The sequence below is a fragment of the Sebastes umbrosus genome, chromosome 4, assembly GCF_015220745.1.
Source record: "Sebastes umbrosus isolate fSebUmb1 chromosome 4, fSebUmb1.pri, whole genome shotgun sequence".
NCBI classification, from domain to species: domain Eukaryota; kingdom Metazoa; phylum Chordata; class Actinopteri; order Perciformes; family Sebastidae; genus Sebastes; species Sebastes umbrosus.
Genome location: NC_051272.1, coordinates 33,634,133 through 33,653,716, shown reverse-complemented (window position 1 = coordinate 33,653,716; position 19,584 = coordinate 33,634,133). Strand labels below are relative to the sequence as shown.

The window sequence follows — 19,584 nt, the reverse complement described above, 5'->3', positions numbered from 1 at the left end:
ATGCTCCTCTTGTTTTTTTTAGATATAACTACTAAATGAAATCCTGAGATTTTTTGCTTATAGTCTTCTCAAATGATGGTATAAAATCCAATGTAGGTTTAATGTGTCCACTGCCACACCTTGCCACATCCTACAGATGATCCCAAAAAGCTTTAAGGTAACACTGCAGACATTTCCCAAACCCATTGCCCCCTTGATTAGGAATTAAAGCAGCGTGTATAGTGCCTTCTTCTCCCAGTATACCGTCTCCTCCTGTCCTGTCTGTATTTATGATCCGGGCTTGCGCACTGAGCGCCTCCATTGTCTGTCTGGCCAGCAGCAGCAGCAGCAGCAGCAGCAGAGCGGCGGCGGAGCGGAGAGTACCGGAGCGCCGATCAGTGAGCTCTGGGGAGCGGCTTCACTGTCACCCCGATCCCCGAGAAAAACACGCGACCTCTGGGTTGGAGACCACCGGACCGGACCGGACCGGACAGCGGGGACGGCGACGTCATATATATATATTTTTTGTGTGTTCAAAGGCAGACCGTGTTTTTTTGGCGGTCAGACAGACAGCAACAGTTGTCACGATGTGTGAGATCAGATGAGGAGTGAACACTGCGGCGCTGCTGTGATCCGGGCCGGGCCGGGTTAACGTGTTGCTGCCGGGCGGCCCGCCTGCTATGATCCAGCCCTGTTGATCAGCTGCTGGACGGACAGCGAAGAGGAGTGTGTGTTGCTGTGTGTGCATCTGTTTGTCATTTCGGCGTCATTCGGCTCGTCACCCCTCCTACCCCCCCGGTAGTGTGGAGGTTGTGTCTGCGGCTGTGAGGTGAATCCAGACGGCAGGGTGGGCTCATGTTCCGCTCAGCAGCGGACCGGGCTGTTGCGTCTGCGGAGAGTCAGAGCTGACGATCCAGCTGAGGCACACGGACAAGACAGGACAGACAGAGACAGGCAGACAGGCCGAGAGACAGACAGGGAGCGAGGAGGGGAGGGGGGCGACAGGCTCTCTCGACCCGCTGCGGATCGAGCCGAGCCCCCTCCTTGTTTTCCGCCCAGAACCGTCCCCCACCCCCGTCTGTGTCTCACTTTGGATGGGGGGAAAGCAGAGCACGGCGGGGCGGCCCCGGGGGGCTTTTCCCGGCGTGTCTACCGATGACAGCGCGGTGCCACCCTCGGCCCACTTCGGCCACTACCGGCCGAGCGGCACCATGGGTCTGCGGAGCCGCTCGGTGAGCTCCGTGGCCGGGATGGGCATCGAGCACAGCCCCGCCGTGCCCTTCGGCTTCTACACCCCCAGAGGGACGGACTCGGACCGGGCTGGAGGGGGGTCGGGGGTCACTACCGCCCCCCCCCACCACGGTACCGGCTACCAGGACAGTGGGGGCGGCGGAGGGCACCACACGGACGGGGTGCTCTACCTGGGGTCCCGGGGGTCGCTGGCTGACACCTTACCCCTGCACATCGCACCCCGCTGGTTCAGCGCGCACAGCGGTAAGGACGGTCTACACGCACACACACAAACACACGCACGCACACGCACGCACACACACATGCATGCACACAAACACACTGACACACACGCACACATACACGCACAAACTCACACGCACAAACTCACACGCACGCACGCAGACACTCTCTCTCACACACACACACACACACACCAAACACACATGCACACGCACACTCACACACCTGGCAGAATGTGAGTGATGCTGAAGGGTTAAACATGAGAGATAAAACCTCACACAAATGCATCCCATCCGCTCCTACACTACAATTACGCACACCTTGTTTACCTGCAGGTAGGAAATGACACCAATGCGGTGCCATTAAATTGCATTGCTGTGAAGGGAAGTTGAGGCCAGTCTGAGGATGCTCTGAGTGAGAGAAAGACAGTCAGAATATAGGCTCTACAGAAATAAAACAAGCTGACCTGCTGTGTAAAACAATCTGTTTCCCTCAGGTTCCTCCACTGTGTTGGCTGAGGTGGGTGGACTGCACAGTGCCAGCAGAAAACACAGAGGAATTCAGCTTTTTAACACTTCATACTCAACATTTTCTGCAGAAAAATGGTCTGAAATTGAGTTCTAAAGCTTCAGTTTGAAGCATACAAGCACACAGTGCATCAAACACTCACACGAAACAGTTGTTAATAGGACATTGTGTTGTGTGCGTGTGCATGGTGAATTGGATTTGGTGAACATAACATTGCAGGGCTCGCTCTGTCTTGACTGTCACCGCTGCGCCGGCTGTATAGGTCATTCCTTGTTGTGTGAAATGACACTAATACGCCTGTTGCCAAATCTGGCTGAGTCAATTAGCCCGGCGATTAGAGAGGAGGAAAGGAGGGAGGGAGGGAGGGAGGAGAAACGGAAGAAGGAAGGAGGAAAAGAGATGGAGGAGGAAGATGAGGCAGGGGAAAAAAGGAGGGAGGGAGAGGATGGAGAGAGAAGGGTTGAGGGGGGATGTTCATGCTTATCATCGGCTTACCACTCGCTCCACAATATGTTTCTGTGTGTGTGACTGAACCTGTAAGGACGACAAGTACACGCACACACCTTCACCTGTACACACACACAAACTCACATATATGTATAGGTATACACACACACACACACACACACACACACACATACACGCAGACAAAGCCTTCACCACATGGCCACAGCTGGTTCCCTTCCAACACATAGCACATAGCCTATAGGAACACACAAACACTCAGTGATAAAGTTCTCAAGGAAGATTATAGACATATTCCTTCTCTTTCTCTCTCACACACGCACACACGCACACACACACACACACACGCACGCACGCACACACACACACACACACACACACACACACACACACACACACACACACACACACACACACACACAGCAGGCTCAGCCAGGTCCCCAGGCTCTCATTACCAAAGCCCTGACCGGCTCACAGCAGGAGAATAGCAAGTTGGACGTCAACATCTCAGCTGTTTTTCCCTGCCTACATCACCTAGCGACTCTGATATGCTTTCATATCAGTGGGAGGAGATGACAGAGTAACATTCAGAATGGGGATACACCGACACCACTTTTTTTTTCAGACCAAGTACAATTACTTATTTTTGTCTACTTGCCGATACCGAGTATCGATATCGAGTACTTAACAATACCATTACAGTTTTAACGATGACTTTCTGGCTGTAACAGATTAAATATAAAGCATGATGCTGTTCCTTCACAAACTTTCTCATTTTACAGCTAAACAGATCACTACAAGATGATTCAGAAAACATTTGAGGCGAGAAATAGGCATTAACGTAACAGAATATTGATTCATATTTGATCAGCGCTGCCTAGTTTGACTGTTTGGTCGGAGTTCGCGAGTGATTGACAGCCGGCTCTCATAGACGGCAGCTGGACAGCAGACTCCAGATCAGCTCTTACTGCTTGTTTTCCTCCAGTCTGTGAAATCCTGCAGATGCCGTTAGGAGCACCGGAGGACACAGAGGCACATGTTTTTTTTCAGGTTACCTGTTTCTTTATAAAAATAACATTTTTTAATCATATTTGCTCCAATCTCGCCTACTTCAGTTTTAAAGGAGAATAGCTGGTCCACCTTAAAGGTCAGCCCACCTTAAGTGCGCCTGAGCTGGAGTTGTTGCTAACTTTGGGGCTAACCGCCTTCACTTAAATCAGCAGGTGGCAAGCAAGACATGGGCACTTGGCTTGGGTCTCCTTTTATTCAAAAGGCACAAAATGCAAAACAATGCTGTTGTTTGCCCTATAGTTCCATTTTTTAATGAAATTGTAATGCGTTACAACTAGTAACAGGGTATTGCCTAATCATCTTGTAATAGAATGTGTCACTTCAGTTCTACTTTCTGACTGAACCTTTTTCCACACACTGAACTAAAAGGTTTCTCTCCAGTATGAATCATCATATGCATCTTCAGTTTCCTATTTTGTGTTTCAACAGGGAATCCAAAAGGCTGCCATACAAGAGGTTTGAAAGACAGGGCGGGGGGGGCATCCTTAAGATGCATTCACTTTCAGATCGTAGTGTCTGTCGTCCGACTATCTAATGATAACATGCCGCTGATACGCTGAAATGAACTAAATGGTTTATATTTCTGTAAAAAAAAGCTAGACGACGGTGGGGGCGGTGCTTCACCTACTGGTCTGAACTCAGAGCGCCCTCGTCTGTTCAAACATAGCACTGAAAAAGACGAGAGAATGCAGATCAGTGCTTGTATGACTAGATGTACCTATTATGCCCTGATATCGCTATTCAGTTTTTCGTCTCGACGATGCATATCGTCACATTTTTATATCGCGATATTTCGTGGCACGATCTTTCGTCACACCCCTACACTGCACTGCTACGTACACAGCTATAACATTACTGCTAACCTCATACTCATCATCACACATAACTGTCTCTCTCGACCGGACACTCGCTAATGTTACGCCGGGCTTGCAATACACTGGTGGAAACCCTGACAGAGTACGCTTGTTGCTTGTTCAGCTGCCGATAAAAGATGGATATAACCTGTTTGTTCATCGGGTTATCTTTGCAGCTGGGTGACTTATTGGGCACGTCAACCACTGCATGCAAGGCACTAATCTTGTCGGTTAACGTTACATTGTCATAAAGTGGTCATTTTTATGAGTACGAGTATGAGTATGAGTACATGAGCAAAGTATCGGACCGATATCCGATACTGGTATCGGCATTGGTGCATCCCTACGGGTGAAGAGAGGCCTTCAGGAAATGGTAAATCTACAGGAAACACCAGTATGTTTATGACTAAATCACCTTGATTGACTCAAAGTAGCATTGTAGCAATGTTAAGGGTATTGGGTGCACTACCACTGTGGGATTGTCATATGGGTGTGGTCAACAGCTAGCTTATTGTGGCTAAAAAGGTGGGGCTAGTAGCAGCCACATTGCAGGACGTGAGGGGAGAGGACGGGAGATGAGGAGACAGAGACAGGTGATCAGAGAGGGGAGAGGACAGAAGATGGGGAGACAGTCAGCTGCATCTGGACTCAGTGACTGTCGGAGGGCTCTTTCAGTGCCACTAGCCAGCGCTGCAGTAACTTACTGACCTCTGTTTCAGTGTCAGTTTATGAAATGGACTGTTTTGTCCTTGGTTTTAACATTGTTAAACTCATCTTTACATCCAGGAGCAAATAGTGTCCCCTCTTTTGTTTTCTTCGATCCCGTGTCTCCTCAGTCTCTGACTTTCACGGTCTCTACTGTTGTATCTGTGTAACTCAGCTGAGCCGACCAACCTAGTGACATCACAGGCTAGAGTACTGCAACATGGCGGCGATCTTCCCATGAAAAATGAAATGGAATCTTCTTTTTTCTTTTAAATGCTGACATTTGTCATGTTTGTTATATAATTTTTCATTAGAGTGGAAATCCCTTTAGTAAACCAGCTTAACTTGGTCTGAGAGCGAGAAAACACCAGTGTATCCTTTGTGGAAGTCTTTTTGGGCACCCATGACATATAAAAGAGGCATGCCACACAGTTGGAATATTCTCAAACCATGGCAGGACTCTAGAAATGTAACTGTTCTTTTTGTATTCATGTGTTATTTCAATAGGAAAGGCCATTGAGAGCAAGCTCTCTTTTACAAGGACGGCCTGATTGCAGTAAAACAACAGAAGCACACAGAAGTTACAATATACATCAAGAGATTATACCACAAACAGGCCAAGGACATCAACATAAAAACAGGCCTAGGACTTCAACATAAACAGGCCAAGGACATCAGCTAAGGGACAACATCACTTCATAGAAAACACTTTCATTCGCACTGCTCTATAAGAGAGATTTCAATTGATTAAAAAGGATTAGCTTGTCTAATTTTACCAGCTTTTGCAGATTGTTTTACTTGTGTGGAGCATAGTATTTAAGAGCCAGTTTCCCAAGATCAAATCCAACATAGTGCAAGGTGGCTGCTTTTTTCCAGCCTGGTTTGGTCTATGCCTGAACACACCTAGTAGTTATGTATTTCAAACCCTGGAGCTTTTCAGTTTTCGTGTCCAATTCAGAGCAAAGGAACTAGAGCAAGACCAGGTTCTATTGGGACCGATGCAGCTGTGTTCCCACCCAGCTATAGGAAGGACAAGTCTAATATGAATTTAACATAAGAAACATGCTCAGTTTGTCATTGTTCACATTAGATAATCCCCTCAATGAAAAGGAATCAATAATTTATTGAGAATGTTCTTCCAGAAACAGTGGGATAATCTTTTATTATATATGAAAACCAAAACAGACATCATACTCACACTTGTGACTACTGCTGTGCTCCACATATCTGAAGCTTCATGCTTGTTTATGCCGGAACAAATCCCCTTTTGTGGACCACAAAAATGCAGCTTTCCTTTTTGAAATGTGGTTTACTTGAACATTTTCACATGAAACATAAAAATGAATGCATAAATGCAACAATTAACCAAAACGATGACTTGCTGCATATATTACAGTTATTAGTCATCATGTCCTCTTCCCACTGTGCCATGAAAAAAAGAAAGGTCTGCCTTAAAGGACTATACCAGTAAATTTGCATGGCACAGCCCAGTTAAAGCTTCAGTAGGCAGTATATTTCTGGCATCATTGGGCAAAAATTCCGTAATAACCTTTCATCATATTGTAATTCAAGTGTTCTGAGAGATAACTAGATTTCTGCACCTCCTCATGGCTCTGTTTTCAGGCTTTAAATAATCTAGCCTGTGACAGGAGACTTTGGCCAATCACAGGTCATTTCAGAGCGAGACTGTTCCTATTGGCTGTGCTTGGCTTTACTTCAACAGATTTTACAATGGCCGCCGCGTTACAAACTTTCTCATTTTACAGCTAAACAGTACACTACAAAATTATTCTGAAAACATTTGAGGAGAGAAATAGGCATTACAGTAACATAACATTGATTCATATTTGATCATCGCTGCCTAGTTTGACCGTTTGGTCGGAGTTCACGAGTGATTGACAGCTGACTCTCATAGACGGCAGCTGGACAGCAGACCTCAGATCAGCTCTTACTGCTTGTTTTCCTCCGGTCTGTGAAATCTTGCAGATCCCAGTAGGAGCACAGGAGGACACAGAGGAACATGTTTTTTTCCAGGTTACCTGTTTCATGCACTACTGTCATGATGACTTTTATAAAAATAACTTTTTTTAATCATATTTGCTCCAATCTCGCCTACTTCAGTTTTAAGACAAATCACATTAGTGTGAAGCATTGTCATAAGTATATAATAGGGTTGTAGTTTTTTTTTTTTACCTTGACATAATATGAACAGGTGACAAATTAGACAGACAAAGGTGTAACGAAATACACAAACATTAGCGCAAGACGTATGAACCAGACATTCTGATTTAAAAGTGGTACAGATTTGTATTGTTTTTATCAGTGGGAGAATTGTAAGTGTTTGTGTGCATGTATGAAAGTTGTGTAAGTGTGTCATATATTTGTATATGAATAACTGTGACCAGAGGAATGTGCAGGTATGTCCGAGGAGAAGGAGGAGAGAGAAATAAAGCCCTTTTTTTCTTCCTGTCTTTCTTTTGTATTTCATTTTCTTATCTTTTTCTCATGGGTGTCATTGCCTTGGGCCGCCCCCAGATCTTTGGATGAGAACTGGCCCACTGCACGTCATCCCTTCTCATATTGGGTTGCCCACTGACCCTCTGATAGAGCGCCGGTCCATTATGACTGAGTTATTATGTTGTTGTAATTTCTCTTTCCTTTGTAGTTTTTTATGTTGGTTTAAGGGGCCCAGCCGTCCACCCTGCCACTAGGGTTTTAGTATTTATAATGTACTTTCCGACAGCCATTTCAGAATGCTACAAAAGTTAACCTTCCTTGAGATAAGTCATTTACCACAGAACATCATGTTCAGCTTGATTTCTGCCATTGGTGTGGGGTGATGAAAGTGCAGACAGTGCTGAAAGGTTTTATGGTGTGGAGTGTTGAGGATCACATAAGGTCATTCTTATGTCAGACTACATTAAATAGGTTTTGTATTGTTGGTCTATATTTATTTATTTGCCTTTGGATCAGACTGGAGTTGGAGTGCAACTCTCCAATGCAGTTGGAGAAGAGACAAGATACAAATTATGATGGTGAAAAGATCCAGGGGGGAGAAACGCTGCTCCTCTTCTGCAGCATCTGTAGAGGTGGCTGTGCGATAGAGCGGGTCGTCCACTAAACGGAAGATCGGCGGTCACCAATCCCCGGCTCCTTGAGTCCGCGTATGGAAGTGTTCTTGGGCAAGATACTGAAACAAAAATTGCTCCCGAAGGCGGTGCCATGGGTATGTGAATGAGTATTTAGCATTAGACCCATTCACCATTTGAGTCAGACGGCACTGATCTAGACAGTGATTTCACTGAAAATGTAGACCAAACAAACCCACCAAATATGCTACTTTAAATATGAACGTGGCTCCCAGTTTGGGGGTTGTGTCTAGAAGGTAACCTGGAAGTTGCAAAACTCTGGTGAGATGGTTGAGATTAGGCATTGACTTCGAATAGTTAAGGTTAGGCATTGACCTCGAATGGTTAAGGTTAGGCATTGAACTCGAATGGTTAAGGTTAGGCATTGACCTCAAATGGTTAAGGTTAGGCATTGACCTCAAATAGTTAAGATTAGGCATTGACCTGGAATAGTTAAGGTTAGGCATTGACCTGGAATGGTTAAGGTTAGGCACTGACCTGGAATGGTTAGGGTTAGGCATTGACCTGGAATGGTTAAGGTTAGGCATTGACCTGGAATGGTTAAGGTTAGGCATTGACCTGGAATGGTTAATGTTAGGCATTGACCTGGAATAGTTAAGGTTAGGCATTGACCTGGGATAGTTAAGGTTAGGCATTGACCTCGAATGGTTAGGGTTAGGCATTGACCTCAAATAATTAAGGTTAGGCATTGACCTGGAATAGTTAAGGTAAGGCATTGACCTGGAAAAGTTAAGGTAAGGCATCGACCTCGAATGGTTAAGGTTAGGCATTGACCTCAAATAGTTAAGGTTAGGCATTGATCTCAAATAGTTAAGGTTAGGCACTTACCTCAAATAGTTAAGGTTAGGCATTGACCTGGAATAGTTAAGGTAAGGCATTGACCTGGAATGGTTACGGTTAGGCATTGACCTAAAATAGTTAAGGTTAGGCATTGACCTGGAATAGTTAAGGTAAGACATTGACCTAAAATAGTTAAGGTTAGGCATTGACCTGGAATAGTTAAGGTTAGGCATTGACCTGGAATAGTTAAGGTTAAGCATTGACCTCAAATGGTTAAGGTTAGGCATTTTTGCTATTTGTTATTCATTTGTTTCACACATAAAAAGACAATAAAATACAATTTACATTAAAATATATGTAAAATATGTGTGAGGTGTGGTAGAAACCTATAATAGTTTACTTACTTATTACCATAGAAAAATCACCAGTACGTTCAATATTTTATGTTTGGATAGGTCATCAGGCAGTGAGTCTCACAAGAGTTTTCGCAACTTTGTGGGTAACCTTCTAGACACGACCCGGTTTGGGTTGTAGACGCGAACAGAGTGATACGGGGATTTCTCTACTGTTTGTCGCTGTATTTCATCCTCATCGGTCGCTGTCATTGTGGTGAACAGGATAGATTTGAGTATTGGTATTGGTATTTATAAGCAGCACCGAGCCTGACTTCCCTCAGGGATTCTAATGCTTCAGCCCAAGTCTTCAAGTCAGTCCCAGAAAAGGTAGGAGACTTAGTTGCCAGTCAGTAAACATTCATTTGATGACCTATTAATGAAATGGTGTGAGGCTGCAGGTGCAGTAATAGTTTTAATTGTTCTGGTCAATATTCTAGTGCAGTATTCAAGGCAGCTATATGTAGGCTAGCTACTATTAGTAGGTTACCGAACTCAAATGAAATTTAATTAGTTTAATGTGGATTAGTGTTAAATAGAAATTATAGATTAAAAACTTGGTCAAAGTGAAAATCTGATTGATAAACGTACTTTCTAAATCCAGTCTCCATTTAGGGCATTCCAAACATAAAGCATCACAAAGAATTCACAGGCCATTTTTATTTCATTGGTTTTGGGAGATAAATGCTGCATTCATGGAACTTTTGCAGTGTGGATATTTACACTGTATAATGTTTTATCTCAGAAAGACATAGTTAATCCAGTAAAGTCACATAGGACCAAGGCTGGATTATCAAGTGGGAAAGTAGGCAACCTGCCCCAGGATCCTAGAACTCCAAGGGCCCCAAAAGCTCAAGGCTTACTGTCATGGCTCTCAGTCATAGATTCCAACGTGCTTGCATAATATCAAGACAAAGTCTTAGCAAAATGTGGTCTATGGTCTAATTTGTGCCAGTTTAGGGGTCAGAACAAGACAATCCATGTTAAGAAGAATGTAAAAAAAACAGCAACTCCAAAATAGTGTGCATACTGTCTGACAAAGGAGGATCTATCCAATGATGCCCAAAATCACCCCATACTGCCCATTCTATCTGCTGCTATGCACAATAACTGTATGTTTTGTTGTTTTCCACTGAAGTAGAAGTACATAGTAAGAAGTATACAGTTGAGTTGCATATTTTTTAAGTGCCTTGGGGTGAAGTGTAAGTTATTTCAGGTCAAATGAGTTAGAATACTATCAAAATTCAATATGTTTCGTATCTATCTAAACATCATAATAAATCTATAGCTGTTAGGGGCCCTTTTAGTCAGGGGACCCAGGCAGTTAACCTACTTTGCCTAACGGTAAAGTCCGCCCCCGGTGTTTTTTCCCGTGAACCAGAGTGTATTTCACCGGTGTTTGTGACCGTAAGTAGCCACGACTTGGGCGTCTGACACAACGACGTCACGGCAGGTGTATTGCTCGGGACACAATGCAGCACGGTGTCGAGTGTGAAGTTGTTTGTATGAACGGTTAGCAACACAACAGGCCCGTTTTGAACAGGCACTGCACTGTGGATTCTCAGAAGACACTCATCGCTGCTGTACTGAAAACACTCCAGTCTCTCTGCTCTATAAAATGGCTGTTAATCAGACAGGCCACAGGTGCCTCTCCCCCTGTTTGCCCTTGGGAGGTTGGTGTGTGTGTACGTGTGTGTGTGTGTGTGTGTGTTTATGAACGAGAGACAGAGAGGGAGGGTAAAGGGGGACAAAGGAGACTCAAAATCATCGTCACAAGGGAGAACAGATTGTCACTTTAAAATTCAAGACAAAGGCCAGTGGTGATGCAGAAGAAAGAGAGTGTGTGTGTGTGTGTGTGTGTGTGTGTGTGTGTGTGTGTGTATGTGTGTGTGTGTGTGTTTGTGTGTATGTGTGTGTGTGTGTGTTGATCCATCCATTCAGATGTGAAAGATGTGTTTACTAGGCTAATGTTAATCACGACACAGACCAGTAACAGCCTTGCAATTGCATTTTTTGTACGTAACCTTATGAGGTCTCGCCTTGAGATTGCGTTGTCTCATGCACACGTATACACACATATACACACACGCAGGCAGGCACGCGCACACACACACACACACTCACACACACACACACACACACACACACACACACACACACAGAGAGAGAGCAGCCGCAGTCAAGTTGCCTCTTCCTTCCATCCATCTTTTGTCCGGTGCAGGTAGAGGTCAAACAAGCCATGCTGGGGCGCATTAAATGGCTGCTGCTTGATTCAGGAACATGAATGGGTTTGATGATTTGGCATTCATTCATGTTTTTACAACATGCATGTGACAGCATGCATCTTGAATCAGACCTCACAGGGAGGAACTGTGGTCTAGTTCAGTGTTGTGTGATATTCAGATATTCAGTAATGAGCACCGTAGCTGGGATTCATGAACTGATTCAAAAACATGTTTCTGATTAACACAAGACTGTTCTTGCATCATGATCTTAATTTTAATAGGTTTGTTAATTGCATTTCCTTGGCAATATGCAAGCAGTTGAACAGCTGACAGAATGTGTTCATTTATATTAATGGATGAGAAGATAATTGGAACGTGATGCAAACAAGCAGTCATGCAGGATTCTAGAAGCGGCTGTTGGTTTGTTTAGGTGGCATATGCCACTTATAAACAGTATGCCACTCATTGACAGATACCACTCCCCACTGACATACACAGACTCTTACTGGCATATGACACTGCCGACTGTTGATCAGTTGTTGTTGTGTACCACACAAATATTTGACGTTACTGGTACGCCACTGATAACTGCCACTTTTGACTGGCATGTACTATGTTACATTGGTAGCTTACACCATAACATTCTACTGGAATAAGACAACTCCTCTTAGCAGCTGTCACTAAAGAAAGCTACACTTTTGTGGTAGCTAGCAGATTGATCTGTTTGACCTAACTATGTTTGAATGACAATACCCAGCACATTCTCACCCCAGATTTTGTCAAATACCAACGCTTGGTCGGTGGCCCCAAGCCTCAAACTATAGGTACCCCTCTAGGGTCACTTTTGGACGTGTCAGGGAACACGTATCAATATTTGGTCATTACATGCATAGTGTCTTTTCAAAATAAACTTCGGTCTTCACATGAAGTTTAGGTTTCAGCAACAAAACCACTTAGATTTAGGAAAAGATCGTGGTTGATGCATGGATGTATGAAGAGAACTGGATCGGAGGCGGGGCCCCATTTAAACCTATGAAAGTTGCTCAGTGGCGCATGTAGAAAAGCAGAAAAAGCTTGACTTCCGAGTATAAAATTTCCCCATTCACATGAACAGAGGAAGGGAAATAACTCTGGATTCGGCTGTTAGTGCATTTTACAACTTTTAGGTCCTAATGATTTAAATAAGGACTATTCAACTGTTCAGACGTGGAAGATGATTTACCTTAAAAAAAATATCCTCAACAACAAATCCATGTTGAAATCGGCAGGACGAGACCTAGTTAACGGGATGTGCTGATTGATTTATTTATTATGATGCAGGTCCTATTCAGTAAAAGTGAGTATTGGGCGAAGGAAAACAATAACGCTACACACACAGAGACAGAACTGTTAAATGTTAGACGCACCGGTGCGACCAATAAAAATGTTTAGTCACACTTGACAGATTTTTGGTCGCACCTCTGGAGCCCTGTAAAAAAAGCCATATTTATTTTTATGTAACGTATCAGCCTGTGTTAGGTGCTGTGTGTGTTTTGTGTTTTTGTCCTGCTACTTGGGAAGTAGTTTTAAGTTGGGTCATTGTAATTATTTTAATTTATTGTTAATAAATTGTTGTTTTTGTTTAATTTCGTTGCCTGGCAACAGTTTGGGTCCATGTTTACTTCCTGTCAGCTGATGTCATTCATATACACTGCAACCAGGAATAAACTGGGACACATTTAGAATGTTTACGTTTAAAACCGTGTAATGGTCTAAATATTGTATATTTGTGACATCACAAATGGACAGAAATCCTAACGGCTTGTTTCAAAAGCACAATTTCTTAATACGGGCTGTGTGTATTTCTCTGTATATTAAGCGCTTCGATACTTTCACAGTATTTATAAAGCACTTAAACCTGCTTTATAATATAAAAGACATGAAAATCTTACTTTTTACAATATGGGACCTTTAAAGCCTTTATCTGCCGATACCGATGACTTGCCGATATCGTCGTGCATCCCTACTGCTGTGTGAGCCAGACAAGCTGAGCAGAAGTAGCTCCCCTCCCTCAGTCTCTACGTCCACACACACAGATAGGCAGCAGCAAGGGTCGGTGTGGTCGAGAATTAAATTATTTACATTTCATGATGATTCGATTTTCCTCTGTCAGAAAGATTCGCGGCGGCTAGATGAAAAAGCATTCCCGATGCTGATGACGCCACTACTTTGGAGGCAAGTCTGAGAAAAAAAGGCTGTGAATCACTGGTATAGATCATACTGATAGGTAGCCTATCACACACAGGTGTAGTGTATAATGATAGGGTGCTTGAAGGAAAAACAGCATAGAGGTTTGTTCATTAACTTACTACATCAGACTCAGTGACCAAAAGAGACAATCAGAGGATATTAGCAGAGAGGCAGACAGACTGATAGAGACAAAGACAGTTTAGATCCTACCCCAACACCATCACAAACACAAGTAACTGACATTACTGTACAACTCAGTGCTTTAGCAAGCCTTTGATCATTATACCCATCAGTCAACCACAGTCAACCCTCCTGCCTCTTTATTGACACGTCCTGTCAATACAGCATCAGTGCTTAATCAATACAGCATTTGCACTCTTTTTCTGACCAACACATTTAATCCCTGCCCACCTCGGCTGCAGATTCCCCAGTGGTGCTTTGCAAGTTGTAAAAGCATCTTTAACGCTTAATTACATCGCCCGTTTGAAGAGAACAGAACAGAGAACGCGATACAATTCAATCGAGACCTTTGCAGAAGACTGACAAATCTGGTGCCATCACCCAGGTCCATTTGTAATGTGATTGAACAGTAGTCGCGGGTCACTTCACAAATCAATTGTTCATTTCAATACAATAGTTTTTAAGCGGACGAGTTGAACAAGTTCATCGCTGGACCTGAATCGGATTTTCAGATCAGATAGAATGAAGCTTAACACGTTTGACATTATAAAGCAGGTAGTCAGGACAAAGACAATTGCCACATCAAGCTCAGAGGTTAGTAGGTCACTATTATGTGACTGAACAAACTGCTCAGCCGCTGTAGGGTCAGCAGTGATGAAGACTCCAGTGCATTTAGAATTGGATATTAAAAACCAGAAGACAGAGTTAAAAATCTCAAAACATTTTTAAAGCAGTATTTATACAACAAAACAAACCAAGAATAAGACTGAACTTACTGTATTCGCCACAGTTTCTCATCAACATACAGTTTCTCAACTTATATTTTGGTACTATAGTGCCGCACAGTTAAGAGCAGCAATGCTTTAATTCTCAAACCCTCCCTGAACTGAACAGAATACAACAACCACTCTGCGTTTATATATGCATTTTCTACTCCAAACAACTTGTTAAATTAAAAAGAAGATACATAAAATCCCCTTGTAGTGAGTACAACTAAGGTTTGGTTTAAAGTGCAAAAAGCTTTTAGGAGTAACGTCACAACTGTCCCAGTTCTCTCCAGTTTGTGGAAATGCCTACTTGAAACCCGGCGGTTGGCTGAAAGAGGAGTTACAAAGACTATTGATTTATACAACAATGACGGGCTCTTCACCTTTGAGGAGTAAAGACAATATAAATATAAATAAATGAATAAAATAAACCCTTTCCAATGTTTCCCACAGAATTAGATTCTTTTTAAGGTGGTTTATTGTTTTACTTTTGTTTTTTACCGGGATAGCGAATTGGTATCGACGATCATGGCACTGTTATTGGAATCGACCATTATAATTAACTACTAATTTCTGGTTTTGTGGCATCCCTAGTCCGTTGTCAATGTGTTTGTGAGAGAGAGAGAGCGAGAAAGAGAGAGCAGGTGAAGGAGAGGCTGAGAATCAAAACAAAATACTTTTTTCCTATAGATTTACATTGGGCAAGAGACATCTGTAACTCAGCAGATCATTTTTTTTTTTGTGAATCAACTTCCTACGAACACTCTAATAGTCCTTATTTAAATCATTAGGTCCTAAAAGTTGTTAAATGCACTAATAGCTGAATCCAGAGTTATTTCCCTTCCTCCGTTCATGTGAATGAGACCCAGAACGAGGCTGGAGCCAGAGCTGGGAGGCGGAGTTAGCAAGCCGTGACGACAGCGTGACGGCTGTGACCCTGTGACCGAGCGGACGCTGCTGCGCCTTCTCCATGGGCCCAATGGATGCGGAAGATCGCCGGAAGATCCGGGTACTTTTCCACTCGGAAGTCGACCCATTTTGTCTTCATCCGCCACTGAGCAACTCTCATAGGAATGAACGGGGCCCGCCTCCAATGCTGTATCCAGCTCTCTTTATACATCCATGTTTTGAAGCCTGGAGTATGTCATTTTGGCCGTCGCCATCTTGTTTTCTTTTGGAACCAGAAGTAACATGAGAGGGTGGAGCTAAGTACAACCGAACTATAAATGAATAAGACATTTTTAGGCGACCGAAATGTTACATGAACGTGTTTTCAGGTCACTGTGAAAGGGTTAAAGTTGTAAGACAAAAACATGGACAAGGGCGCACAAAGCTGCGGTAGTGACCTCAAAAGGTAGCCACGCCCTAAAGCATCCCCTGCTTTATGGTCTATTTGACTCTAAATGGGACCATAATTTACTAAATGAACATCATGCCATATTGAAGAAGACTTGAAACTAGTGATTGAGACCATAAACTCATGTTTACAATGTTTACTGAGGTAATAAATCAAGTGAGAAGTAGGCTCATTTCCTCATAGACTTCTATACAACCAGACTTCGTTTTGCAACCAGAGGAGTCGCCCCCTGCTGGCTATTAGAAAGAATGCAAGTTTAAGGCACTTCAGCATTGGCTTCACTTTTCAGGATCGGAGGTTGCCGCCTGATTTTACCCATTTTAAATAGTAAAGAAAAATAGAAAATCACACACAGAGGAAAAACACACACGTGCTCACCGTTGGCTTAAAGCAGGTTAGGGGTGAACCGATGACTCTTTCCACAGCGCTGCGTATAATCTGCTGCCTGAGAGCAATTACTCAGCAACCCCATTACTTCCTCTGTCCCCCCCCCCTCTCTCTGTCTCACTGAGTGGATGTCTGCATGCTATTGTTTTCAGATGACAGATACATAAGCAGATCTTCCACTTCTATACACAGGTGCTTTTTTAATATAATGTTAAAGTCAATAGCGATGAAAAGAAAAAAAAATTGTATCCATGGAGACAGTAAGAGCTGACCTGACATCTGCTGTCCAGCTGCCGTCTATGAGAGCCGGCTGTCAATCACTCGCGAACTCCGACCAAACGGTCAAACTAGGCAGCGCTGATCAAATATGAATCAATATCATGTTACGTTAATGCCTATTTCTCTCCTCAAATGTTTTCAGAATCATCTTGTAGTGCACGGTTTAGCTGTAAAATGAGAAAGTTTGCGACGCCGCCACCATTGTGAAATCTGGTGAAGGAACGCCAAGTACCGGTCACATGACCGGAGCACAGCCAATAGGAACGCTCTCTCAATGAAATGACCTGTGATTGGTCAAAGTCTCCCGTCACGGGCTAGATTTTCTAAAGCCTGAAAACAGAGCCATGAGGAGGAGCAGAAGTCTAGTTATCTCTCAGAACACTTGAATTACAATATGATGAAAGGTTATTATGGAAAGTTTGCCCAATGATGCCAAAAATATACTGCCTATTGCCACTTTAATGCTCAGGCTGATCGAAATCCTTAAAGAAATTCCTGAATCCGGATCATGGTCCGGATCGCCACCAAAATTGAATGGATTGTTCATTATGCCACACCCCACCCCTCCAAAAAATTTCATTCAAATCCATTAACAGTCTGGATCAGTGTTCCCGTTACGCTGGGTAATCCATACCTCTCTGTGAACTGTTTTTATTGGATCTACTTCCTAGATAAATTGATCCAGACTCCAAAACTGTACGTACTCCTTGTAATGATGCAGCCATGGGATGAGCGGTCGTAAAGACACAAACATCTCCCAGTTCTCTCTGCTGGAGAGAATGATTAGAGAGGTCTGTGGCCTGAAATAACTCCTCACTGCTGCTGCTCGGCCTGTGCTCGCATCATCAGGTTTTGGATTTGGAGGGATGAAAAGAGCCCTTCCTACCACATACAGATTATTGACAAGTGTACACAGACATACTCTAACATATACATGGGGGTCGAGGCTGAAATCAGTGAAGTACTTCTTTAAGCACGGAAATAAATCAGCACAGATCCACCCACACACACACTGCAGCAGCAGCAGCAGCACACACACAAACAAATAAATACACCGCTGATGCATAACGTACGTGGGCCACACAGGGCCACGCAGGCACAGATAGAGCGACCGGCGTCCACACAGTCGGGTGTTGTGGCTGGATTTCACGGCCGAACACAGAGATTGGGGGAACATCTGTGCTGAACTGGTTGCGGGATTCGAGAATATAGGTCAGCACTGCAATTTATTTCTGTTTCCTTTGCCTCTCTCTCTCTCTTTCTCTCTCTCTCACACACACACATTCACACTCTCCCCATCTTCCCTCTGCTCTTTTCCTCCCTGTACACAGAGGAGGCATATGAGGACACACACACACACACATTCTGCATACATACAAGGGCAGAATGAGATGACGGAGAATGAACGAGAGACTGCGAGCGAGGTTCGGAGATGGGTTTTTGTTGCTGTGACAACCACATAGCCGCCTATCACTGCTGCTTTTCTAGACGTGCACGAGCCCTGCGTGCACGCTGTGACACACACACACACACACACACACACACACACACACACACACACTCCCCTCACCTTTGCAAATGTCGCCTCAACCTCACTATTCCCTTCCTGGCTGACTTTCGCCGCATGCAAACACACCAATGCTATTTACCGTTTGCAGAAAAAGAAGCGGAGCATGAGGTTAGGGGGAAAAAAAGAGAGACTGAGTGAGAAAAGGAGGAGAAGACAGACAGTCTTGAAGAGAGTAGTTTATCGATATGTTTTGGACCTTATTTTAAATGGTCCCTGCAAGCAGTCACAGCAGTCATGTTAAAGGTATAAAGGGTATCAGAGGTAGCATCAGTCACGTGGCTGCGTGTCAACACCATTATGTACTGTAATTGCGAAGGGCCGGCCAATCTGTGCGGCGAGGGCTCCGGCGGTGGCCGTGGCAGTTGATGGGCACGGCGACTGTTGCTATGGACAGCACCTAAATGTTGTCACAGCAGAGCAAAAAGACTTTCTAAAGGTAGACATGTGACTCGGGCAGCAAGTGGAGCAGGGACAGGTAGCAGCATTCAAACAGGCTGTATACAGGCCAGACTACTGTAATACACCTGACTCATCTATATGTAGTTCTTACAGTGATAAACAACCCCATGAAGCCTCATGCAGTGTCACATTCCCTAAAAGAAGTATGCTTCAAGTTTATTTAATGATGTAAACTTAAAGGTCCCATATTGTAAAAAGTGAGATTTTCATGTCTTTTATATTATTAAGCAGGTTGAACGCTTTATAAATACTGTTAAACTATCAAAACGCTGAATATACGGAGAAACAGACACAGCCCGTATTCAGAAATTGCAGATTTCTGTCCATTTGTGATGTCACAAATATACAATATTAAGACCATTACATGGTTTTAAATGTGAACATTCTAAATGTGACCCAGTTTATTTCCTGTTGCAGTGTATGTAAATAACATCAGCTGACGGGAAGTAAACATGGATCCAAACTGTTGCCTAGCAACGCAATTCCATTGCAATGCACTAAAACGGAGCGTTTCAGACAGAGTGTAAATACAGGTACTGTACTGTATATTCAGGCAGACAGTATGAGGAAAATAGAGGGTTTTTTGAACATTACAGCATGTAAACATGTTCTAGTAGAAACACAAAATACAAGTATGAACCTGAAAATGAGCACGATATGGGACCTTTAAGATAGTTCAAGTATAATCCCAAGTATACTTTAAGTCATAAGTATACTAATATCAGTGTACTAGTA

The 19,584-nt window shown here is 43.6% G+C and overlaps 1 protein-coding gene across 1 annotated transcript in view; it reads left to right on the top strand.

Annotated features, from left to right (window-relative positions):
* The first annotated feature begins 317 nt into the window (after positions 1 to 317).
* Positions 318 to 19,584, top strand: part of znrf1 (zinc and ring finger 1) — a 69,362-nt gene continuing 50,095 nt past the window's right edge. The window contains exon 1 of the mRNA XM_037767087.1: positions 318 to 1,473. Coding sequence (XP_037623015.1) covers positions 1,074 to 1,473 — 400 coding nt within the window. The 5' untranslated portion in view covers positions 318 to 1,073. The remainder of the gene's footprint in view (positions 1,474 to 19,584) is intronic.